This window comes from Herpailurus yagouaroundi, unplaced genomic scaffold (assembly GCF_014898765.1).
Source record: "Herpailurus yagouaroundi ecotype Mexico unplaced genomic scaffold, PumYag 163, whole genome shotgun sequence".
Lineage (NCBI taxonomy): Eukaryota > Metazoa > Chordata > Mammalia > Carnivora > Felidae > Herpailurus > Herpailurus yagouaroundi.
The window spans coordinates 36,228,019-36,254,417 of NW_024412404.1; the positions used below are offsets into that span (position 1 = coordinate 36,228,019).

A 26,399-nucleotide genomic window follows, 5' to 3' on the forward strand; every position below is an offset into this window, starting at 1 on the left:
GGGGGTCAAGGACTTCTGATCCATTGGCCTCCAGGTGCTTGGAGCTATAATAGGAGCAAAAGCTCTGGAGTTGAGGGCAGAGTGGGTGCCGCCCCCCCCCCCCCCCCAGTAGATAGAGGGGGAAAGAATCAGTGTTTCCTAAGTGGCAGTTATGGAGCTGACCGTGCGCTAAGAACAGTGCTAAATGAGTTTCTTGTATTGTGTTTTGTAATTCTAGCCTCAAAAAGACACAATGACAAAAGGACCATAAACATCCCCACTTTACAGACGAGGAAACAAGGCTCCAAGAGGTGAAGTGACTTGCTTGTCTTGAGGGTACGGAGATGGTTAGCAATGGTGATAGCTGGAGGTGGGGCCAATCTGACCCCCAAACCCGTGCTTCTTCCCCTCAGCCTCAGGACCAGAAAGAACAAGTGGGGTGCCTGGGAGATCCTGGGGAAGGGTCCCAAGGGACCCACGGCATTTTCCAGGAGACCTATGAGAGCTTGGAGCCCTGGGCAGTTAAGAACACAAATCCCCCCTCTGTCATCCTTACCAGCAAGAGACTAGAGAGTGTCTTTTTTTTCTCAAAAGGGCAGCAAATCTCGTGCTTCCAGTACAGCTAAGCCTGGGATCCACCTGGAGATAATGTGGTTTGGCCACTCCCCCTGATGAAACCCTTCCTGAGGCTCTCCACTGCCTTTGGGATGAGTTCTAACTCCTGAAAGGATTGCCTGGCCCCTGTGACAAGGCCCTGCCTGCCTCCTCCACCTGGGACCTTGAGGCTGCTACTTTCCCTACTCCTACCCAGCCACCCCAAGCTACCCACAGCACCTTGATTTCTATTGTCTTCAGCCACACCCACGTCTTCGCCCGGCCAAATCCAACTGGTGCTTCAAGTGTCGGCAGGGACACTGCTTCTTCTGGGACACTGACCCACTGCTTCTCCCAAGTTTCAAGCACTCTGCTCTGTGCAGTCACAGCCTGGGCTGATTCACATCCCTTACCACAAGGTATCTGCACCTCCTGTCCATTCAGCTGATCCCTCAGTTTGGTTTCTAGTTTCTGGCATCTCAAAGAAAGGGATCTTGTCCAACAATGAACACCCAGCACTTTGCCTGGCACATAACAGACACTCAATAAAATATGAGATGGATGGATAGATAAGTCAGGTAGGCAGTGCTTAAAAAGAGAACTCAATCGGGGCACCTGGGTGGCTCAGTCAGTTAAGCATCCGACTTCGGCTCAGGTCTGATCTCACTGTTCATGAGTTCGAGCCCCGCATCGGGCTCTGTGCTGATCGCTCAGAGCCTGGAGCCCGCTTCAGATTCTGTCTCCCTCTTTCTCTCTGTGACCCTCTCCTGCTCATACTCTGTTTCTCTCTCTCAAAAATAAATAAACATTTAAAAAAGAAGAGAGAGAGGACTCAATCATTTCTAACGCAGCCTAGCTGATGGGAAAACTTGTCTTCATCAGCTTTTATGGGGAGAGGAAAGCAGATATTCTCAGAACAATGGTTTTCAACCTTCAGTGCGATTTGGGATCACCTGGGAAACTTTTTAGAAAAATGCTGATGGGGCGCCTGGGTGGTTCAGTCAGTTGAGCATCTGACTTCAGCTCAGGTCATGATCTTGTGGTCTGTAGGTTCGAGCCCCACGTCGGGCTCTGTGCTGAGAGCTCAGAGCCTGGAGCCTGCCTCTGATTCTGTATCTCCCACTCTCTCTGCCCCTCCTCCACTCATGCTCTGTCTCTCTCACTCTCAAAAATGAATAAATGTTAAAAAAAAAAAAGTTTTAGGAAGAAAAATACTGATGCCTGGGTCCCACCCACCAGGGGCTTTGTTATTTAACCAGTCTGGGCCTGGGCTGGGCCTTGGGATTTTCAAAAGCTCTTCAGATGATCCTAAGGTACAGCCAAGGTTGAGAGTGACTACTCAGAGAACCTGTGAGAGGCAGTCTCATTTCATGATATTTTCTTACAACTAAACTCTTACTCCCCAAGCTTACCGGTAATGAAAGACGTGGGGCTGGAAACAGACATCAAACATTTAAAAAAGTCGCTTCTCACATCTAAATCAATGAGAAATGTTGCTCTCTTTCAGTAAAAGCTAGCAAATGAGTAAGACAGGTGTGACTGTGGTTGGAACTGCAGGCATGGGTACCACAGAACAGGGAAGAGAAATACAGCCTGACACAAAGATTGGGGACAGTGGGGGAGGGGGCATTTAGGGTGTGGGGATATATTCTTCCTTGGGTGTAATCGCAAGACAAAAAATATTTGGAAAAAAATATGTATAAATGTTCATATTTGATCTTTGGTTAATTACCTCTTTAGTGAGAGGATATGCAAAGACCTTGTAGATTTCATTAGTCACAGGGGCTTATTCAAACGTCTCCTTTGCATAAGAAACCCAGGCTTACAGCTGGTCTCTGGGAAAGAATGCCCTCCAGGCCTTGAAAAGAGAGCTACAGGCCTGTTCACGCTCTCACTGAAACACAGCAGAGGTCAACGGCCCATGATGCATGGGGCCAGGCTGAAATGTTTCTATCCAGCATTTGCAATTCAATCCCACAGTTTCCTTTATGGAACAATTCACTAAATTCAGAGTTGTTCTTTTTTCTAATTCACCATATAATTCACCTCCCAAGTTCAATTAAGAAGCAATCTGTTAGCAACTTTGGGAGCAAGCTGCTTTTCTTTGGAAAAGCCCAATTTTCTTCCGTTCCCAACAAAAAGTAGCTTAATTATATGCATCATATGAGACATTGATGTATACACAACACTCCTCCACCATAATTAATGAAATATTAACTATATACATCCAAAGACATCTAGGCAGAAAGAGATGGGCTTGTCCAAAGCCCAAGAGGACAGTCTTGTTCCATAGATCAATATTGCTCTATTGAATATACGCTCATGCATAGTGACTATGAACTAATATTCATTAATATGCTAATTATAAACAAAGCTTTATATTAATTATTCCTTCTATCCCTCGTTTGTAGAGCCTAACATTTTTTAGTCCTTGGTTTTCTTAAACACAAGAATAACTACCATTTAAAGTGTTGACTATTTGCAGGTACACACCTACGTTAACCTGTTTCATCCTCAAGCTAACCCTCTGAGGTGGATATCGTTCTCATTTTACACGCAGGGCAACTGAGGCTTAGAGCAGGTAAGATATCACTGATGACACAGCCATTGAGAAGAGAGACTGAGATTCTCTCCAGATGGTCTGGTGTCGAATCCTTTCGTATACATCACACGCTAAAGTAACCGGGCCGGGACTACCTCTGCTGTCCATTTACTCACTTTGAAGACACCTGTATTTACAGCTCTGGCCCGCCAGAGGTAAACCTATCAAGCATCTGCATTGCTTTATTCTAATAAAAAAAAAAATCTCCAGCACAAGATCCTACAAACCACTTCATTACTAGTAACTCAATAACTCAATAACTCAGTAAACATTGGTTGAGTGTCTGCTTGGGGTAGCACTGTGCTGGGTTCCTGAACACAGGACACACAGGACCTACCTTTATGGTGCCTTCATGGCTCTGGTGCAGAGGATAAAAATCAACAATAAACAATGAGATTGTTGCACGGCAGGATTAAGCACTTTGAAGAAATTAACAACAGTTTTAAGAAAGAACAGTGGGGGGATGGGAGCCCAGGGGAGGCCTCTCTGAGCAGATGGCTTTTGGCCTGAGACCCTAAATGATGAAAAGGGGACATCCATCTAGGGACAGTATTCTAGCAAAACAGGCAAAACAAAACCAAAAAAGCAAAAACAAGTAAACAAACAAAAACCCAGCAAGTGACAATGTCCTGGGGAAGGAAAGTGAGTGCCGCGTGGCCGGAGCCAGGGCTGAGGGCAGCATGGCGGGCACTGGTGCCTGAGGAACGCACAGCCAGCTTGTACAGGGCTTTGGAGTGTTATCCTCACAGCTATGTCTTAAGCAGTCTTACTTTGCCATGCCCTTTGGTCATATGTAATACGCACAGCAATCCCATGAATAAGTAATATTATTCCTCTTTTACAGAAGAGAAAATGAAGGGTCATGAGTAAGTTGTTCGAGGTCACCCAGCTGGTAAGTGACTGAATTTGCATTCCAAGTCTGGCTGTCTGACTCCAGAATCCACGCTCCTAACCCGTGCCCTCTACCCCACACCTGTACAAGTGCGGTATCAGCGAGCATCTCCGGCAAGGCAGACGGGTGAAGTATCTGCACACCTCCTCTCCGTCAGTGCAAGAAACACCTGCTGAGCTGAGGTTTTAATTATTCATTAGAAAAAAAAAAAAAAAAAAGAGGCCAAGCCCCCTCGACAGGCTGAATTAGAAATGAACTAGTCAACCACTATGGTAATCAATGTGTAATCCTAAGCAATTCAGTGCCAAGTAAATTTTATATCTATGCCAAATTTCAAATGCTACAGAAGGGAAAGGGAAAATGAGTTAAAAGATCATTGCCAACATGTGTTAATGAAATGATTTAATATCAGCAAGTGTATAATAAAAAGGGAATTCTTATACACTGCTTGTGGAGGGGGAATATAAATTGGCAACATTTTATGAGGTAATTTAGCAAGGTGTACCAAAATAGGCAGTAAGATGACTTTGACCCAATAATATGACTTCTAGATATTGGCACTAAGGAACTGATTGGCCGTAAAGACAAAGACTATTCATCTCAACATTTTTATAATAAAGACTGTAATAACTACACCCCTCAATGGGAGGCGGGGGCTAAAGTGAAATATTATATAAAGGGAACACTATGTAACCTCATAAACTGTTTTAGAAGGAAGTTTACTAGCTGGGAAAAATGGTCATATCATAAGTCAAAACACAGATAAGGAAATAATACCCAGGGTGATTCCAATAGAACTGGGTATGATCCCATCTTTTCTGAAAAAGCAGATCCAAAAAAAATGGGAGGGAAGTGCTGGGTGGACCTACCCACAATATGCATTGTGATTATCTCTGGTTGGCAATTTGGGGGTGAATTTTATTTTCTTACATACTTTGTGTAATTTCCAAATTGTGCTCAACAGATTACTTTTACAATCAGGAAATAAAGGGATTTCAAAAAAAAGATTACAGCACATACTCACCTATGAACACGTGCTCTGCACTTTGTAGTGCACATGCACACACACATATACACACATAACGCACACACACAGGCGGCTGCCTGTGTTTATGCAGATGGAAAAGTTGTGGTCCCATCATTTTTCTCTGTTCTGACCATGGAAAGAAAAAGTAATGAGTCCACACCTTGCCAAGATGGAGGCCAGGAAACCTCATGGCTGAGAAGGTGAGAGGGCTTGTCAGAACCTTCCCTGAGACAGTGTTGGGTGGGCAATTCTGAGGTCTGGCCCTCCCTTCTCCAGCCAGTTACCTGGCTCCCACCTGTGTCCAAGCACTGGCTGGTGAGGCCTCAGAATTTGCGCCTGCCCCAGGCAGAAGCTCATGGGAGGCTTCTTAATCATGCAGATTTGAGTGCTGCCTTCCCAGAGCTTCCAGTCAAACATCCATTTTGCTTGGCATTGGACCCTCCCCCTATCTTGAATGCCTGCACCTGCATTTTTCCTGGTCCCTGATTATTGTTACGGCCATATCAGATCTCTTCTCAAAGAGAAGTACCTGTGTTCTCAAAAGATCTCTTCCTTAGGTGTGTTCTCAAAGCAGAAGTACCTGTTGCTCACCTGGCTTCAAACTTCCAGCGCTCTCCTGAGCCTGGACTCCAGGCACTCTTGTCACTTGGCCCACACCTTTCATACCCAGCCTGGCCTTGGCTTCTTTGAAGGCTGTTTCCATCACTTATTGCTGCATAACAAACTATCCCTCTCAACTGAATGGCTTAAAATAACTATCTTATGCTTGCTTCTGATTCTGTGGGCCAAGAATGGCAGCAAAGAACAAATGGCACTGGCTTGTCTGCTCCACAGTGTCTGGGGTCTTAGTTGGGATAGCTCAAATGGCTGAGGGATGGCTACAATGGCTCACGTGGAGCCATAAGTCTGGGGCCTTGGCTCTCTTCCATGCGGCCTCTACACACAGCCCTCTTGGGCTTCCTAACCGCAGAATGCTTCCAAGAGGCAGCCTTCCAAAATGATGAGTCCCAATGTGCCAGTGCTTTGTAAAAGCCTCCGCTTACATCATGCTTTCTAGTTTCCCATTGGCCAAAGCAAGTCGCTTTGGGCTGAGCCCAGAGTCACTGAAGGAGAGGATGGTACCAGCGAATGACTGTGCCAGGTGAGGTTTGTCAAGGGAGCACAAATGTAACAGCCTACCTACTACCAACCTGATCTCGGTGTATCTGAGGTTCAGGCAAATCAGGCGGTTTGCTAAATGGACCCTACGGTGCAAGGTCCAGAGTCAGAGTGCTTACCGGCAAAGTCTTAGCTTCGCTACTGACTAGCTGTGGGACCTCAAACAAGTCATTTAACCTCTTTCTCCTTTAGTGGCCTCATCCACAGAAGGAGGATTCACCTCATAGGGTTGTTATGAAGATTAAGATTAATACATGCAAGGCATAGAACAATGCCTGGCCCCAAATCGGCACTCACTGAGTTAGCTATTACTACTATTACGACTATTACTACTGACTCTAAACAACTCACCCTCCTTCACAAAACCCAGATAGTAAGAGGCAAAACCCAGATGCAATCTTAAGCCCATGTGCCTCCACTGATGGCCTCTATAATAAAAGGCTATTTAGGGCTTCTCCTATACATAGATTTCTAGAAGCTTCTGAAGAGGTGTGCTTCTAAAGCAGGGAGTGGTCAGGTGTGACAGCAGTGGGGCACTAGAGAGGCATGGGGGTAGAAATTCAGATCCACAGTGTTCGGGGCTGCTGGTGAGGCAGCAAGAACCGAAGAGCATTATGGGGCACCAATTAAATCCTTCTTTGAGATGCTGAGGGCCAATCTTTGGGCTTATAAACTGAATGCATAAAAGGAAGTTTGTGGAAGAACCTCCTCCGGTCCCCATTTATTCCTTTCAGGGCTCACTGAACATTATCAGCAATGATCTTGTTTCTGTGTTTGCATGTTAACTGCCTGCATCCATGACACTCTCTAAAACACAAAGTTTCCAACTTCTTCAGTGACGTAACCCCAGGCCTGGGATGGGCCTGGAACAGAGGGAGGAAGGGAGGAAAGAACACACTGGACATTGAGGTTGGTCTCCCAGCAAGAAGTGACGACATCCTGAAGTGGGTGGGCCACAGCAATGGAGAAGAGAGTGCCTCGGTGAGCTCTTTAGGTGATGGCGCAATCATTGTTCAGGGTGCAGCTGGATATGAGAAGGGGGGTGGAGGAAAGCCTTCGTCTGCTCTGAGATGTGATAAAGGCACTCCCTTTCGTGGTCATCATGCTGAAATATGCCAGCAGAAAAGAGCATTACGGACAACCCACCAGAACGGTCAACATAAGAGATTTGGGGTAACTCTAACAGGAAATGTGTATAACTGCAATAGGAGAATTACACATTCTATTGCAATTTGTAAAAATAATAGTAAGTGAAGAAGAGACATTCCGTGTTCCTGGGTGGATTGAGTAAGTAATATAAATGTGTCAGTTTCTCCAAATGAAGTTATGGGTTTCATGCAACCATGACTCAAATTCTAAGAAGATTTTGTTGGGATCCTCTTAGAGTTTTGTAGGAAAGCGACCCTTAAATTCACCTAGAAGAATAAACAAGTGAGGTTATCCAAGACATTTCTAAAACACAAAGAGAGGGGCGCCTGGGTGGCGCAGTCGGTTAAGCGTCCGACTTCAGCCAGGTCACGATCTCGCGGTCCGTGAGTTCGAGCCCCGCGTCAGGCTCTGGGCTGATGGCTCAGAGCCTGGAGCCTGTTTCCGATTCTGTGTCTCCCTCTCACTCTGCCCCTCCCCCATTCATGCTCTGTCTCTCTCTGTCCCAAAAATAAATAAACGTTGAAAAAAAAAATTTTTTTTAAAAAATAAAAAATAAAAAAGTAAAACACAAAGAGCAAGGGCAAGGGGGGAAGGATGCAGCTCACCAAATATTAAAATACATAAAGAAACTAACATAAGAAGATATATATATGAACAAGGTGCAAATACTAACACCACTTACAAAAACACACACTATGTGATAGAGGAAACGTCCCCAAACGACCAGGAAAGAATATGAAGTAGACGGTGTTGAGATTATTATTCAGAAATTAGGGGGAGAGGGAGGGGTGGCTCAGTCAAAGAGCTCACAGCCCAGGCTGGGAGAAAAGGAAAAGATTTAGCCATTTGGGGACCCAGAGAAGGGGTGGTGGAGCTTGAGGGAAAGGCAGATGGGGAGGGGCAAAGACTTTGCGGGCCCTGGGGAAGGAAAGAGGACAGCTTACGGGAGAGTGTCCTAAGCCCTCAGCCCAAGTCCCACCAGAGTGTGATCCCAATGTGTCCTTCCAGCTTCTCTCCCCCACCTGCCAGCCACCCTGAACCCCTTGGTTCTTGCTGCCAAGCTCCCCCTCCTATGACTGCATTCAGGCTCTGCCTTCCACCTGCAATGCACGACCCTTCCAACTACAACCCTAGCCCAAATCCTTCGAGGCCCAACTCTACTTCTTTCACAAAGGCATCCTCCTTCTCTGTGCTTCATTTACATCTCCCTCGTGGCCTTTTACTCATTCATTCGTTCATTTGTTCCCTCATTTAACAAACTCTTATGGGGCACCTCTCTGTGCCAGGCATTGTACCAAGGGCCAGAGATAGAAAAAGAGACCAGAGGTAAGCCTTCCTTTCAAGAAGCTCCTGGGCCCGATCATACCATGCCCATAGTATTTGTGAACCAAGGCTGTTTTCCCTAATAAGACACTTAACTCCCTGAGGACACAGACAATATCCTGTATATTTCCACCGTGCAGTGTTTGTAACAGATGCTTAACAAATATGTGCATCTGAGTTGGACTGAACTGAGTTGGCTAATGTTTGCATATATTATCCCAGCCAATATTCACTGCACCTGTGTGGGCCAAGGTATTGTTATTGTTGTCCCCATTTTACAGATGAGGAAACTGAGGCTCGATGAGGTAAAGCCCTTGACCTGTGGTCACCAGCTGGTATGCAACAGAGCTGGGAGGATCTAACCTTGAGTCTTTGGTCTTTGTCTCCTTGTGTGACAGGAGAAAAGAATGAAGGGAAACCCCCAGATAATGAAGAAAAGGTCACCTGGACTCAAGGGTTAGGATTCTCACTATGCAGTAAAAAGTTCTTCAGAAGAGGCACACGTGTCCTCATAGAAAATCTTAGGAGGGTTTTACCACATGGCCTTTGCACAGATGACCAAATGACCAATCAAGATTTACAGATGATAGTCCGTAATGGTAATCTCCAAGGGCAAGCCCCATGAATTGGGTCACAGAAACAGTAGCAAGGAACTCAGGAAATCAAAGAAAGGAAGACCAACCCAAACCGTCTCCAAAGACCTGGAGGAGAGAAGCAGAAAGAGCGTCATGGAATTCCATAGCTTATCTTTGACCTTTCCGGACAGAAGTCAGCTCAGTTCAAGGAGAACTGCAGAGCAAGGGCTCCACCTTAAAAAAGATAATATAGGTAAACAGAGGTTAAAGTGACTAGGGTTTTTCTGGGTGATGGCATATGTCAGTGAACTGTGATGGCCCCTTTGTTTCAGAGAGGTTAATATCTATGAATGGTCCTGTCACACTGATTCACTAGCTCAAAAAGAATCTGTTCTGATGCCAATGCATTTGCTGGGCCATAAACTACCCTCCCCCAACACACTGAGTACCCTGTTTGCCTTTTTTGTGCTTTTTTCCCCAGTGCCATGCAGAGCCCAGGACATGGCATGCTGTATTACAAGGAGGTGCCAGAGACTGAAAGTTCAAGGAAGAGAAGAAGAGAGCCTCCAGAAGAAGGATCTTCTGTCAGATGACCAGGTGGTAGTTGACGTTCTGACCCTCCTCCCTCGACAGAGAAGAGAGAAGCCGCATGGCCAGTGCTATGGGACCTGATTTAGGGTCCAAAGATGGTGTCCTTTCCCCACTGGCCTGACATGCAAACTCAGATGCCTGGAGCTAGGAGGCCAGGCGAGCAACACATCGGAGTGAAAGAGGCTGGGTATGAGAGATAAATAGGGGTAGTGGGGTCTGTGGCCAACCGCAGGGCACATGCTCCCCCAGAGTTCAACCCATCATTATGCAACTCCATTGATTGTTGCCATGTGGAAATGCTGGACCAGCATGGCCAGATCTCCCAACTTTTCAAGAGAAGCCAGAGTTCTGGATTTTTATGAGAAATCTGATTTTTTTAAATGTTGGCAGTAAGTTTAAAACTGTGAGCACTACAAAACAAACAAAACACATCTGCAGACCAGATTTGGCTGGTGGGCTGACTGCTTAGGGCCTCTCGGCTGCAGAGAGAATGGGAAAGCCATGCCTCTAGGGGGTGCCAGTGTCAGGAAAGACAGGATCTCCTTCCTCCGGCAACAGCAGCCCAGGGCTAGGGGTGCAGGAGGCTGGCAGAGAACCCGGGAAGCAGAAAGCAAGGACCAACGGAAGAGAGTTAGAGGCTCAGCGCCAAGACCAGCACGGCTTTTCTCTCACAGTTTGCGGGCAAACAGCTCATTAAATGACACCAAAGAGAAAGAAGATGACCAGAAGAATGCAGGGTGAGATTCCACTGGCAACTCTACCACCATCGTCACCTCCTCTCTCTGGACCTCCTTGGAAGCCACAGATGTAATGACCCGCAGACCTCGATGTGAACAGCCCCAGAAGAAATGTGACTTTGCTCCAGCCATCCCACACATCAGCCGCAGGTTAGCACAATGGAAGGGGGAGAGGAGTCTCATCCCAGACTCACACCGGCGGCATCCCCTGCTGCCCCTCAAGCTGCATCTCCAGCTTGCAGGGTGTGGCCCACTTGTCACTGATGCTTGTGAGACAGCCTCAGCTTTCCTTTCTCTCTCCTATCACTGTTTGTTGTCATTTTCTAAGATAGGGCAAAGGGGGCCACTGCCAGATTTCTGCCAATCTGTATGGGAGCCTGTTGGAGGGCCCCTGGAAGGTCCAGGTTTGATGCAATTTGAGTAGAACATTCTGAAGTTCCACGAGGCATCAAATGAAGGAGAAGCCAAAGATACAGTGGTTCTCTAATTAGTTGTGCATGTAGCAGAAACCACACATTTAGTCTCCACACATTTATGGATTATCTTTGGCAAAAGAACCAGGAGACTCATTCTTGGCCCTCAGGAAGCTTAGAGCTTTTATAGATAAGAAAAGAGCCTTTACAGATAAGAAAAGGGATGTCCCATGAAGTGAAGTGACATGGCCAAGGTCTGTGTGTTGTGCAGTGGGTAACTCTGAAGGGCTGGGGCACTGGTTTTGTCCAAGAACAAATGAGTTCATCACCATGCCCAGGAGGAAAATACTTGAGTAGTAAACTGCATTTGTGACACAGGTCTGTCTCCATCTGTACCAAAATGCACACATCTAGAAGAGGCCAAGAGATACAAAAGCAAAGGTGCTTAGCTTTAAGAAAACTAAAATATTTAGGGGGTGATTACTTACTGGATAAAAGCATCCTTTAATTTATCAAAAAGGATTCACCACAGGGTTCTCTTAAGTCACGGTGAGGAGTATTTTTGCTATCTAGGCCACTGATATTAGAACAATTGACTGGAAGGCAGCATAGGTTAAGATTGCTTTAAGTATGGTTTATTGCATTTCATTCTGCCTTAGAGATCAACTAACATTTAAGTTAAAAACAGGAAACAGAGAATTCCATTCAATAAATACAAACAAAAACATACACAGTTAAAGGGCAGTGAAAGTGGAATCAGACTAAGAAGAACCGGAGAGGTAAGGCATTATCTTTCTGTCGGCCAAAACTGGGAGGCAATGACTGGGTCCTCATCTGACACAGGCAGTCAGTCCCTGGCTCTCAGGAGACTGTGTTCCCAAATTCCATGTATTAAGATGGCTGATGGGAACTCATAAAGTATTTTCCCATGGAAATAACAGAAATGGCAAAGTGGGTGTGAGGTCCCCAGGCTTGGCCCCAAGACCAAGTTAACCTGAAAGGGACTGCTTCCACACCTCCATGCCTGGGGGGTCTTCACTCACCAATCAGGTCTTCACTCACCAATCAGCTCTTCAAACCGAAGGCTGCTCCATCACTCATTCTTCTCTGGAGCCACAGACACAGACCTGCCACCTGCCTCCATCATAACTATGTCTCCTCCTCTTACCTCCCCGGGGTTCTGTTGTGAGACCCATGGTCAACTCATGTTATACTCTCTCCCCAAGAGATTCCTTCCACACTTAGGATTTCCACAGTACCCCTACCTAGGGAGGTACTGCAGGCACCCAGCAGGGGACACTTGAGTTGAGGACCATGATGGGAACTCAGGCATGGTGGCCATGCCATGATGGGTCAGGTGCAAGAAGAAGCAAAAGCAAAAATGAGATATTTTATGATCCTTGAGAAGAGAGGCCAGCTTTGCTCCTCTCTCTCCAATTCCTAGTCCAGTCCCCAAGAGGCCGGCTCTCCCCAGCTTGTGTGTGTAGGTGGCCCAGAGAATATATTCTTAAGTAAATTCTTCACTTGAGCTATCTTGAATGGGATTCTGTATGTTGAAATGGAGAGAACTTTGCCTACAATGCCACGTACTAAATCCTGTCTGTCCTGGCTTCTCAAGCTTATCTCCCAATTTTGACTCAGGCTCCCGGATTCGAGGTCCATGAGGGGCCCAGGATTACAGCTCCCTGAATGAATGCCTGAGGGTGCTCACCGCCCCTCACTCACCCAGCTCAGGCTCCAAGTGGACTCCCAGCCCAGTTTCCCCAAATTCTGAGAAATGCAGTCATAACAAAAATCAACCTAAAGGTGAATTTACTTTTCCTAACACTTCAAGTTCACAGTGAACTCTGGCTTCAATCCAAGGTATAAGTCAGCCTCTGAATGAGGCCCCAGGGAATGAGATGATAGAATCCTTATGTTGCATTCTTTTTTCCTTCCCAAAGAACAGATGTGCATTTTATCAGATGCCTCTTTATCATCTCAAATCATCTTCCTAAATTGAAGAGTTTATGGGCAGAATAGCTGCCAGGCCTTGTCCAGTTCCCGCCCCACTGTCCTTCTCCCCTACCGGCTGCCAGCTGCGGTCTGCGGGCTGAGCCTGCCCCAACGCTGTGGCCAGTCCGGTCCTAGGTTGGGAGATATAGGGAGTATAGACTCAACACGGGAGGGTCTCCACAGCACTTCACCTTTGACCCAGTTTGGATCTGTGTGCTCCTGCCTAATTTCTGACCCATGTCTTCATGCCAAGTCTCCAGCTTATAGGCCCTCCCTAACACCCACACCCCAGAAGGTTCAGGGGTCCTTGCCTTGTTCTCTTGAACTCACAGCATAAAACTGTAACTCCCCATGAGTTCTACTAAAGGTCCCTCCAATGCTATTTGCCTTGGTCTCTACCCTGGCCCACCCAATGGCCCTGCTCTGCCCCCTGGCAGGCCCTGTGCTCCAGGCTGGACCCCCAACACCAACTCCTGCCTGGATGACAACTGTCACCTGGGGCCTTCCCTCGAGGTGGGGGTTCTGCCTACGGGACCACACCTCCTCTGGGAGGTTGGTGGCCGCCCCATACCAGCAGGGGCTTTTGATCCCAGGTACTGCCCTCCAGGCTGCCCCATTCCTCCCACACTCCAAAGCATGACCATAATCACATCCATCACTAAAACTCCATCTCTTGAATGGCAAGATAGGAAGTGGGTACTGCTGTATCCTTGGTGCTGAGCACAGAAGAGGACCCGATTAACATCTGTTATCTGAAGGAAGGAAAGAGGGAGGGACAGTTGGTGTCAAAGGGTCAGCAGAGCTGTGAAGCGGACACATGCCAGAACAGGAGTTCAGCAAGTAAAGATCAAGGTCTCCACCATGGGAGCCAAGAAGAATTCTCATAGGAGGGCAGAGATGATTGGAGCAGTCAGCTGGGGTGGGGGCTGCAGGTCTGGGGGAAGAAGGGATGAAAGGAGCCCTGGAGGAGTGAGCAGGAATGCTGGCACTCCCTCTCTGGCACGGCAAAGACCTAAGGGCTGCATTTTCCATCTGGGAATCTATGTGAAGGGCCCGGGAAAGATAACCTATTGACCATTTGGCTAAAGGATGCCTTTTTCAGACATTTCCTGCAAAGTGATCAGGGCTTGCTCAGCCCGAGGGTGCCACCCCCTAAGCATTTCTTTCATTGCTGGTCCCCAGTCCCAGCTGGAGTCTGAGGCATCCTGCATTCAAGCAACCAGTCCTAACCCCAACTGGCCTCTTGGGGGGAGCAGAGGAGCAGGAAAGAACGGAGGCCATCGAGCACTCCTGAGGTTCATAGCCCCATCCACAGACCATAAGTGTTTGTCTGGCATCTTTCATGTGTCTAGCCTGATGCTGGAACGAAAAAGGATGAGCCAAGACCAAAGACAAGTCACGGCTGCGATAGGCTGGGGGATGCAGCAAGGCACACACTGAATGCGACCTGAGTCAACGGAGGGCATGATGAGGTGTAGCCCCCTAAGCACATGGAACTCTTTCACATCTTTCTTCATCACCTCTCAAGGGAGGTGATGGGGAGACCAAGTCTCCCTAACTCAAGGGGACAGTGTCGGCAGTGATGCTGATGCCAGCAGCTATTTCTAGAAGCAATGGAGCATAGAGGCCAAAAGTAGGGCCTTTGACATCAGAGTTAAGTCCCAATCTTGGCTCTGCCTGTAATTGGTTGTGTTCATTACATACCTCTGAACATTACCTTTTATATCTTTGGCAACAGTACCCACCATATAGAAGTGTTGTGTGAAGGTTAAGTGAGATCACGTATTTAAAGTATGTGAGACCTACTCGGCCAACAGCAAATGCTAGCTAGTATTATTCTTTTTGTTGTTCTTAGAGAAGAATCAGCACCTAATCCATTTTCAGATCTCTCTCTGGCTAACTTTGTGATCCTGGAGTATGACTCAGAACGACCAGGGAAGGCTAGGGAATTGGGTGGGTAGGGTCTAAACCCAAGGACCTGCTCAGATCACAGTGGTGCTGGCCCAGCTCCAGAGACCCCAGGGAGGTGCTGCGGAGTACACACAGCAACAAAAAAAGAATTTAGGGCATTTGGCAGTGTGGAGTCTGAGACAAAGAGGTGGGCCAGAGAGAAGAGAAGACAGAGAAGCCAGCACAGGTGTGGCCATGGCGGCTACTATTTATCAGGTGCTTCCCAGGTGTCAGACCCTGGCATAAATGCTTTACCTATCCCACTTCTCAACGCCCCTGCAAGACAGGCATTAATATCCTGTTTTACATATAGGGAACGAGTCACCCTAAATTCCCCAGCTAATCAATATGGAGCCAGAGAGGCAAACCCAGGCCTGCCTGACTCCATCATCCAAGCCTCTCTGCACTGCAGTCCTGCCGGGGCCCGGGTGTCCACATGAGGAGAACCTTTCCAAGAGTGCGGAAGCACTCAGAAAAGGGAGACCATGGACAAGAGCTTCATAACTTGGGATCCATGGAGTAGTTAAATCTCTTGAAATTCCAAGCAAAATTGTGTGTGTGCGTGCGTGTCCTTTTTTCTCAGAGAAGTGCTCATAATATTCATCAGACTCTCAAAGAGGTCTATGAACCCCAAAAATGTCAAGTACAATTTACTTAGAGAAAAGAGGTCACCAAGACCTTATTCTCTGGGCACTCCTTCCTTCAAAGCTCTGGAGGAGACGGTGGAGATGATGAGTAGATTGCTCTCTGACAGAAATATAAACCAAAACCACAATGAGATGCCACCTTGCACCTGTCAGAATGGCTAACATTAACAACTCAGGCAACAACAGATGTTGGTGAGGATGCGGAGAAAGAGGATCTCTTTTGCATTGTTGGTGGCAATGCAAGCTGGTGCAGCCACTCTGGAAAACAGGATGGAGGTTCCTCAAAAAATTCAAAATAGAGCTATCCTACAACCCAGCAATTGCACTCCTAGGCATTTATCCAAGGGATACAGGTGTGCTGTTTCAAAGGGACACATGCACCCCCGTGTTTAAAGCAGCACTATCAACAATAGCCAAAGTATGGAAAGAGCCCAAATGACCATCGACGGATGAATGGATAAAGAAGATGTGGTATACACATACAATGGAGTATTACTCGGCAATCAAAAAGAATGAAATCTTGCCATTTGCATCTACGTGGGTGGAACTGGAGGGTATTATGCTAAGTGAAATTAGTCAGAGAAACAAATATCATATGACTTCACTCATATGAGGACTTTAAGAGACAAAACAGACGAACATAAAGGAAGGGAAACAAAAATAATATAAAAACAGGGAGGGGGACAAAACATAAGAGACTCATAAATATGGAGAACAAACTGAGGGTTACTGGAGGGGTTGTGGGAAGGGGGATGGGCTAAATGGGTAAGGGGCACTAAGGAATCTACTCCTGAAATCATTGGTACACTAGATGCTAACTAATTTGGATGTAAATTAAAAAAATAAAAAAATAATTAAAAAAAGATTGCTCCCTGACAGCCTCTTGTCCCTCTTCAGCTTTCTAAGTCAGTAGTGGCATCAGGAGCAGAGGCCACCAGATTTTGCTAAGACAGCATTTGGCATTGCACGATGCTAGGAGACAGACTTGAATCCAATTCACTGCCCCAGCAAGAGTTTAACCTGGCATTCATCCATTACTCAGAATATTGTCTCCTCTACAAGATGTCACAGGGAGCCACCCACTGCCCCACTTCTTATCTGGACACTCCCACCTCCAATAAAGGAAATCAATGAGATGGTGAAGCCATGTCTACAAAGTTTAGGAAATGTCTCCACAGGAATGGAGGCTGAAAATCACAGCCTGTCGATGGGGCTGCTTAAAACAACACCACCCACAAGCTCTCTCAAGAGCCTCGAAGCTAAAAATGTGTTGGGAGTAGAGACATGTTGGGTCCCCTTTGAGAGCTTCAAACCTTGGAAGGCAAGGAGAGAAAGAAACCCTATGAACCCAGAAACTCTATGAGCCCAGAAAGCCTCAGAGTACATGTGGGCATCTCATGGGTATGCATTAGCCTTGGATGCCTAATTGTGCCCCTTGATGCCCAATGGCCTTTGCACCCCCTCTTTTCTCTGGCCTGAAACACCAGAGTTTAAATCTATGGTACGGTAACATGTACCACTAAGTCTAGGAGCTGAAGGGTCTGCCAGGTGGGTGGGCCCTCAGGGTTCAGAGAGGAGGCCCAGAGAGGGGAGGCAAGTTATCCAAACCCATGTTTCACTCCTGCTGTTTCATTCTTTTGAAGTCAGGGGCTCAAACTGCTGGGCTCATGCAGACACTCACACAGATGGCAGGGGTTTAGGAACCGAGGATTTAGAGGAAGGATGGTTTCTTAAATAGAGCTGGACATGGCCCAGTGGCTCAGAATAGACAAGGCGGGAACATCAGCTTCCATCAGAGCCAATAAGTCATCACAACCATTTCCCCTTTCCGAGTCCTCTTACAAAGACCAAGAAATCAGATCCACTATCCGGATGGAGATAATGCAAGGCGATACTTCCTCTCCAGGTTCCCAGGTATTTGCGAAGATGAGAATGCGCAACACTGGCTCCCTGGGAAGATACAAACAAATAAAAGTCCAAAACATCGACCACACTGCCCTCCACCTTGTGTGGTTAGCAGAAGAGGTGTCTCGGAACTCAGAAACGGGGCCATCAGGCTTGCACCATCACATGGAAGAAGATGCAGGAGGGCCGGAGAGTGTGTGTGTCCCGCTAAGTACTTCCTTCAGTACACAGCTAATCCGATTAGCAGCTTTAGGAAACTCTGCAATGTTAATTCAAGGGTCCCATTCATGGAACAGCTTGGCCCATGCCTGCTCAGAGCTTCCATTCTTCTTTCTGCAAATGAAATGCACACAGAAGGACTTTCTCTCCCTGCAGAATGCACTCTTGCCTCCTTGCCCCGCACACATCCAAGATGCTGCTGCCGCTTCCTCCGGCAGCTCCCGTGGCAGGGGCAGGGGCCTGTCTGAAAACGGTGAGAAAATAGAGCTCTTTCAATCCCAAGCACAACACGGGCTGATTTTAACAGCACTGTCAACCCAGGTGGCCTCCCAAACTGGCAGCCATGCCGAGTCGCGAAAGCACACCAGTTGGAGGGCCCTGGAGGAGTCACTGACTTTCTCGGGGCCTTCCTTTCTTTTTCTGCAGAATGGGGACGTGGGGTAGAGGGCATAGCTGGGACAGAGGCTGAAAGGAGGGAAACCGAGGGCTTGTGCAGACAATGTCATTATGTTTGGCTGGAGGACAAGGAGAGGGAAGGGGGCTGGATACACAGGTGGTAGACAGAGTGTGGAGGGCCCAGACGAAGGTCAGACTAAGGAATGTTTCTGCTGGGTGACAGGGAGCCACGAAGGGTCTTCAGCACCGCAGTTGTGTTAATTTCCTGGGACTGCTATAACAAACTACCACAAAGTGTGTGGCTTAAGACAGCAGAAATCCATTCCCTCCCCGTCCCGGAGGCTAGAAGCCTGAAGGCAAGGTGTTGGCCGAGCCGTGCTCCCTCTGCAGGCTCTAGGGAAGAATCCTGCCTCGCCTCTGGCTAACGGATGACAGCTCTGTGGTGCTCCCTGGCCTGTAGATGCTTCACTCCGGTCTCTGTGATCCTCTTCACGCGGCCTCCTCTGCGTCTGTGTGCTCCTCTCCTCTTATAAAGACGCCAGTCCCTGCATTTAGCTCTCATCCCAAGACCCTTAATTAATTACGTCTGCAAGTCCTCTGTTTCCAAATAAGGTCACATTCTGAGATTCCACGTAGACATGAGTTTGGGGGACCCTTGTTTGGTGGTTGCAAGGTCAGGGCCAGGAAGATCACCTGGAAGTAGGATGGGGAAGGCGGACTAGAGGCAGGGAGACTGACTGCTTTAAGCAAACAACGAGGGGGCTCCCGGCTGGGGGTCCCAGGGCCCTCAGCAGCTCTCTTCTGTGGCCAGTGCAGCACTCTCATTGGGCTCCTAAGCCAACCCAGGCAAAAGGTCTTTGCTCACCCTTTGGCCCATAGAGGCTCCAGCCTACCTTGCAAGTGATGGCAAAGGAATGATTGATTACACGCACCTCTGCTGGTCTCTGTTCCTTCTGACTGGCAACACGGCCGACAGATGGGTGCAGGGGAGGACGCCTGGAGGTACAGGGGAGGACTCCCTGGCCTGGGAGTTGGGAAGCCTGGTTCCGACCCCAGTTCTGCCACTCACTGAATTTAGGACACTGGGCACATCTAGAGAATGAGGCCAACTTGGTCACTTCTAGGGCAAAGATACGGTTTCATTCTGTAGCCAAGAGAACAGCTCCAAACTCACAGGATGAACCAGGGAAAGAAGCCTTCTGGGGTTACACTGCAAGGTTCTGAACCCTCCCTGCTCTGATTCCCTCCAGGGATTCAGCGCCCCCTCCCCTCAAAACTCCTCCCCTCCCCTAAAACACAGGAACACTAACCAAAGCTTGGAAATGAAATAACCTAAATCTAAGAGTACATCTTTTTGCACATTGGAAGCAGGAAGACGGAGTGAAAGTGAGGTTCCTTTTTATTTAGTTAGTTTTTTAATCAAAGCAAATGTTTAAGGATCTATGCACAAAGTTGTTCACAGCCTCATTGTTTCTAATAGGAAAAAATTACCAGAAAAAAGAGGGAAACAATCTTCATGCCCATCTGTACAGGATTAGCTTGATGAATTGTGGCAGAGTTGCACATTAAATGTGATTAGACCACAATGTACCGCATGAAAAGATGTCTATGAGGTGGTGTTAAATGAAATACACAGGCTGCACAAGACGGTGTTGAGAAAAATCCTTTCTATGTTTTAAAAATACCTATACGCACATGGCCTGAGCCTGACAAGGCTGGAGGTAATCCAGCAAACTGATAACAGCACGGATCCCTGGAGCTGAGAGAACAGGAGATTTTTACTTTCTATTTTCTATAATTTTGAGCTATTGGACTTTTTTTTTTTCCCAAACAACTGGCAGTATTGGTTTAATCAGCAAAAACAATAAAAAGTATTCCCGTTCTGAAAATAAAACAACTTATTCTAGATAGTTGCAAAGTACTATTGGCCCGCAGAGAAAAGTGATCAGGATAAAAATCACTTTCCCATAAAAACACACAGAAAAAAAAAAAAAAATTCCAAGCTTGGGAAGGAGGAAACACTAGGTAGGTATATGTTTCAAAGGCCTCAAACCCAAGCTACGAAAGTTCCCTCCGGTACATTGCAAAGTTTCCCCACTCTCCATTTTAGCCCTACACCCTCCAGGTCAGTGGGCTTTCTGTAAATACTATTACTACTAATAATGAAGAGGTGGCAGATTTGATATTTATTGAGCTCTTATTATTAGCCAGGCACTGTGCTAAGCACTTCATACATATTCTTTTTGTCCTTGCAGCATTACTATTCCTATTTTAGATGAAGAAACTGAGACCCAGCTCAAAAATCCAAGCCCAGATGGTCTGACCCCAAAGCCCATGACTGTAGTCGGTGCTTTAACCATCTGTCTGGAAGCAAAGCCCTGTTGGAGCTCTTGATCATCTAAGCCCCTAGGAGATGGTTCCAGGATCTGCTGATCTCCACAGGCCTCTTCCTTCTTCCTCTCTCACCCATGTTGACCAGTGCCTTCTAGGTACAAGGGACTGGGCCACCTTCGAGGGATCTGAAGGCAAATTTGATGTGGACTCTACTTCTCTGAGTTCACAGGGAAGAAGGAAAGAGAAGATCCAAGTTCTTAGACCAGGAGGCTGACCATGCTGGCCTTGGGGAGTGCTGTGAGAGAGCTGAAGGCAGGGCTTCCAGGCTTCCCTGCACTGAGCATCGTAGGCAACCTTCCAGGCAGGCAACTCTCCAGGAGCTGGCCCACATGGTGGCTGGCCACTCCCGGACTCTCTCTGGGGTCTCCCGCTCAAATCTGCCAAGGCTGGACCCCCACGCTGTGCCATGGCAGGTCCCCCCAGGACCACACAGGATCACTAATAGGGGTGACCCTGAGCATTTGTGTTCGTGGACAAACATCAAGTAACTGCTGTGCTGGCCCAGAGTGTGTGAGAAGGGTCCCCAAGCCAAACAGCTCCAGCTCCAGGGTCCTCCTGGATCTTGCATGGTCACCGCTCCTACTTTCCAAGTCAGTATGTACCACACAGAGTGTGCATTGGTGCAAGCACTTTGGAAAACAGATGGTATCTACTAAAGCTTATGTACCACGAGACCCAGAAATCCCACTCGTGCTTGCCCCGTGGGTACCAGTGCTTGTGTCCATCCTAACATACATCTAAGAATGTCAGCAGCAGCTTTACGGATCACAGCCCAAAACTGTGACCTGTCTAAATGCCTGTCAACAGAAGGATGACTTCACTAGCATTCGGTCACACAAGAGAATACCACACGCAACAACGAGAGACAAACTGCTTCACGCAACAAGGTCAAAAAGCTGAGTGAAATAAGCCAGACACAACGCATGCTGTGTGACTCTATTTATGCAGGTACAATAAGTCCGTGTGACAGAGGCCAGGAGAGTGGGATGGGCACTGACTGGGAGGGGGCATGAGGGAGCGTCCATGGTTCTGGAAATGTTCCATGCCTTGGTCTGGGTGGCGTTTATGTGGACATATGTAAAAGTTCACAATCCTGTGTATTCGAGACATGTGAATTTACTATTCTTAAGCAATATTGCAAAAAGAAGTTTAAAAAATTTTAACCACACAGAGATGACAATGAGGTCAACTTCTTTAGGCCTCCAGGTAAGAACTGGTTAGTTGCAGTGATAGAATTATGGAGATGCTTCCTTTTGTGAGAGCCCGATTAAGGTTGTGTATATTGGTGTGAAAAATAATTTGGTTTGTAAAAGTCCATTTAAAATTCAAACAGATGGGGAACCTGGGCCCCCTCCTCCCCCAGCCCCTGGCAGGAGCTTGGACTTGGCCAGTCCCAGTAGTTGCTCATATTTGAGCCATGGGAGTTGCCCCCTTACTCTGGGCACATTTCTACCCACCCCTCTGACAGGCATCCTCACCATCTACCCTGGCCACCCTTTCCAGGAGTATCTGTCTACCACAGCCTACCCCAAAGAGCCACACTCCAGGGACTCACACCTTACCGCTGTTCCCAGAGTAGAGATAAGCTCTCTCATACTCCCCACATGGCTTCCCCACTGCCCGAAATGTCTCTTTTCAATTCTTGACTTCAGGAACTCATACTCATCCTTCAAGACATAATGCAAGAGTTCCCATTCCCACAATGCCTTTCCCGGCTCAGCTGGGTAGGCTTCTTCCCCTCACTCTTGTCTCTTCCCACTGCTCTTGGTTCGTCAGAGCACTTGCCGTGAGGAACCGCCCTTCATCTATTTATCTGACAGCCTCATTCCACTAGACTGGGAGCACCTCAGTGATCATATCTGCCATTGCCTGAGAACTTGCTATGTACCAGGCACCAGGCTGGCGCATTACCCTGGACTCCATCCTCCCAACCCCCTGTGGAGTGAGTGCCGGTTTCATCCCCATTTTGCAAATAGGAAAAGTGAGCCTTGGAGATGTTGGACAGCTTGTCCAAGTCTAAACCCTGTCTGCCTGGCATGAATGGTTTCCTTGAAAGCAGGAGTCACATCTTACTCCTCTTTCTCCAGCACTGCATTTGGCCATGGCAGGTGCCTCCCGAAAAGGGTACAAAGCTTCAGTTATACAAGATAAGTAAGTTCTGAAGATCTGCCATACCGCACTGGGCCCATAGTTTATAATACAGTTTGTACACTTAAAATTTGTCAAGAGAGTAAACCCCTTGGTTCTTACCACAGTAAGTGTTAAAAAGTCTCAAGAGAAAGGAAAGAGGGTGGGAGGAGGGGCTGCAAGTAGCAGAGGTCGTTTGGCAACAGGCACGTGTGAACCCTGGTCACCAAATAGCAAGCCATCGTGAGCCACACCGGCCCATCAGCCTCACAGCACAGCCTCCCCTTCTGCTGCTTTTCAGAATGGGGATTCCCCAGAGCTGAGGCATCTGAGCCCAGTGGGCAGGGCGACTGAGAACTCAAGACACAGTCCCCCTACTATTCACCCCAGGGTGGAGGCAAGGAGGGAGAAGAGTACCAACGTCAGAAGCCCCATCGTATTTCCTGGTTTGTCTGCAAAAGAAGAGCACAGCACCCCACGGGCAAACATCTCCCCCCAGTGCTAAGCATTAGGAGCATCATCAACAAACATGCCCTAAATGGAGCCCATGCAGTAATTCTCTCCAGTCTGGGAAGTGCTGGACCCTGAGGCTAAAGTCCTGAGAACCCACACTGAGCTCAAGTCTGAACCCTCTGAGCTGGAGTCTGAACCTTCAGATAAAGAGGCAAATGGATGTTCTCTTACAAGGATCAGCAGATCGGAGGCTCTGGTTCCATAGCCTGTAGGGCAGAAAGAGCGTCCCTCTGGTTTTCCACAAACAGGTGTGCATGGGACTGACAGGTCAGATACTGATGTCTCATGGTCCACATCTACCCTTGCTGGAGTCCCTGACCCCTCTCCCCAGAGAAAGAGAAGTAGGGGACACAGTACTTACCTGTGCCATGTCCCCTTTCCTCTACTGACTGCTTGATCCAGTCTCTGGCTTTGTCAATATGAAATAACTTCAGGTCCTCTTCATCCAAGGCAATGTCTCCCCAAAAGACAGCTGGGAAGAAAAAAAAAAAAACATAAATGGGTCCATTTAAGCTGGAGATCAAGAAAAAAATGGATTTATGAATGTTTCAGAGGACATTGGACGTTGAATGGAAAACTCTAGAAATGAAAGTCCATCCAACCAAATTTCTCCCTGAACCCAACACATAGGGCTGGCAGAGACAGAGGAATGACATGTAATAATTCTGTGTATTAAAGTCCTAGGACTGGGGTCAACCACCTTGAAGATCAAAGGCCTAGGTCTGTAAAGTATTTTTTTAATGTTTATTTCTGTATTTTGAGAGAGAGAGAGAGTGAACAGGGGAAGGGCAGAGAGAGAGAGAGAGAGAGAGAGAGAGAGAATCTCAAGCAGGCTCCATGCTGTTAATGTGAGCCTGACATGGGGCTTGATCTCATGAACCATGAGATCATGACCTGAGCAGAAATCGAGAGTCAGACCCTTAACCAACTGAGCCATGCAGGCACCCCCTAGAAATGACATTGCATCCAATCAGATCTTTCCGTGAACCTAACACATGGGGCTGGTAGAGACAGAGGAATAACATATAATAATTCTTTGTATCAAAGCCACAGGGCCAGGGCCAACCACCATGAAGATCAAAGGCCTAGGTCTATAAGGTATTTTGAAAGGACACCCTGTCTTACTCTAGCTGTGAGCAGCTCTGGGCAAAACTACCACATAGAGGCAGCTGTTTCTTTCTTTGCCAGAGTCTCCAGGATATTTAAAAAAAAAAAAAAAGCATAATGTGGTAAATGATACTACTGTTCACAATATTTGCTGCCTTTCCCTGGGGAAGATTATCTGTCTCTGTCCCATTAATGTTAGGACTGGCCACTTCACCTGCTCTGACTAATTAAATGTGAGAGGAAGCTTTAAGAGTTAGTGCATGATTCACATGTCCTCTTTTCCTTTTACCAAAAGACAAGCAACATTCCAGAATGCGGTGACTCTATCTCCCTGGGTTCTAGAGTAAATATGATGTGGAGCAGAGATATGGCTGATCAGGATGGATACGTGGCATGAATAAGGAGGACAAAACCTGCTATTTTTATAAGTCTCTGAGATTTGGGGCTATTTGTTACTAGAGCACAATATCTTCATCCTGACTAATACAGAAATTGCTATCAGAAGTAGTGTTCTACTGTAACAAAAATAAATTGTGTTTGGGCACAAGGCAGTGGATGTCAAGGAAACTTAATTAAGGCTGGAAGGAGGTGATGTATGTTATGCAGTGATGAGGTACCTGGTAAAAATATTGCCTGCATTAACTTGGAAGGCAGATGATAAACTGCCATAGCTTAAAAAAGCCATAGCTTTAAGTGGAGAGATTGAGAGTCAGAATGTTAATAGCATGCTTTGGTTGCTATTAGCTGCATTTGATAAGAAAGAAAAGAGTTTTATAGAGAATTAGGCAATTTATAGTGGAATGAAAAGGAATAGGGAGAGTGCAGAAATTGAGGAAGACCCAACCTATTCTCATTACTAATCAATGAAAGGAAAACTGAGAAGGCCTTTGAGTAACAAATGCTAATTCAAACTCAGCTTTGTGGTGTAGAGAAATGGGAACCCTCATCCATTGCTAGGTGGAATATAAGATAGTATACTACCTGTAGAAAAATCATTTGGCAATTTCCTAAAAACTTAAACATAATCTTATCAAAAGACCCAGAAATTCTACTCCTAGGGAAACTTCCCAAGAGAAATGAAAACATATGTCCACACAAAGACATAAATTCAAATGTTTATAGCAACCTTATTCATCAATGGCTCCAAACTTGAAAACAACATAAATGTCTACTGCCTGTGGAGCAGATCAACAAAAAGTGATATACATATAAAATGGAAAACTATTCAGCAATTAAAAAGAACAAACTATTGACACATGCTACAACATGTATGAATTTCAAAAACATCTAGCTAAGTGAAAAAAGCTAGATGCAAAAGATGATTCCATTTATCCTGAATGTCTAGAAAAGGCTAATTTATAGAGTCAGAAAAGTGATCGCTAAGGTTGGGGTCAGGATGGGGACTTGACTATAAATGGGTATGAGGGAACTTTTCCAGGTGGTGGAAATGTTCCATAATTTAATGGTGGTGATGGTTGCACAACTATGAACTTACTAAAATCATTGAATTGTACACTTACAATGGGTAATTGTACAGTATGTAAATATACCTCAAGAAATTTGTGTGAGACAAAAAAAGAACTCAACTCTATAGCGAGGGCCAGTCAAGATGGTGCCCAGTACATTCTTTCAGTGTGAGAAGCATGGTTCGGTACAGGAGACCAAAAGTGTGGTTCCCTCACAGAGGCCTCATAAGTGCAAGGTGCCAGCCATTACGCCGGACAGAGAGGCATGTCTAGGAAATGACTGTGGTGTGGCTATGGCATGTGGAGCTGAATCAAATAGGAAGACAACTCACATTTCAGAAAAGTATTGTGCCCAAAACGCCCACTAGTATCGCCTGCAAAAGACCTCAACTGTTTGAGATTTAAAATGACCCCTAGTGATCCTTGGGCCCCCAACCTTCTATGGGGAAGGAAGTAGGCTGAAAAAGATGTCCTCTTCAGATAGTGCAATAAGAATAATGAAACAGAAAAGACAGGCCTCCCTGAGTGGGGCCATAGAAGGCCATGGAGGAGAATGACTGGAGAAATACTCTCAGGAGGTGGGATCAAGGCCCTCCCCTGGGGAGCACACATGGGGAAGACACCTCTTTTCCTGCCACTG

The 26,399-nt window shown here is 46.9% G+C and overlaps 1 protein-coding gene across 1 annotated transcript in view; it reads right to left on the bottom strand.

Moving 5' to 3' along the window:
• TLL2 (tolloid like 2) overlaps window positions 1-26,399 on the bottom strand; it is a 124,889-nt gene that overhangs the window by 76,178 nt on the left and 22,312 nt on the right. The window contains exon 2 of the mRNA XM_040486021.1: window positions 23,548-23,658. Within this exon, the coding sequence (XP_040341955.1) occupies window positions 23,548-23,658 (111 nt within the window). The remainder of the gene's footprint in view (window positions 1-23,547; window positions 23,659-26,399) is intronic.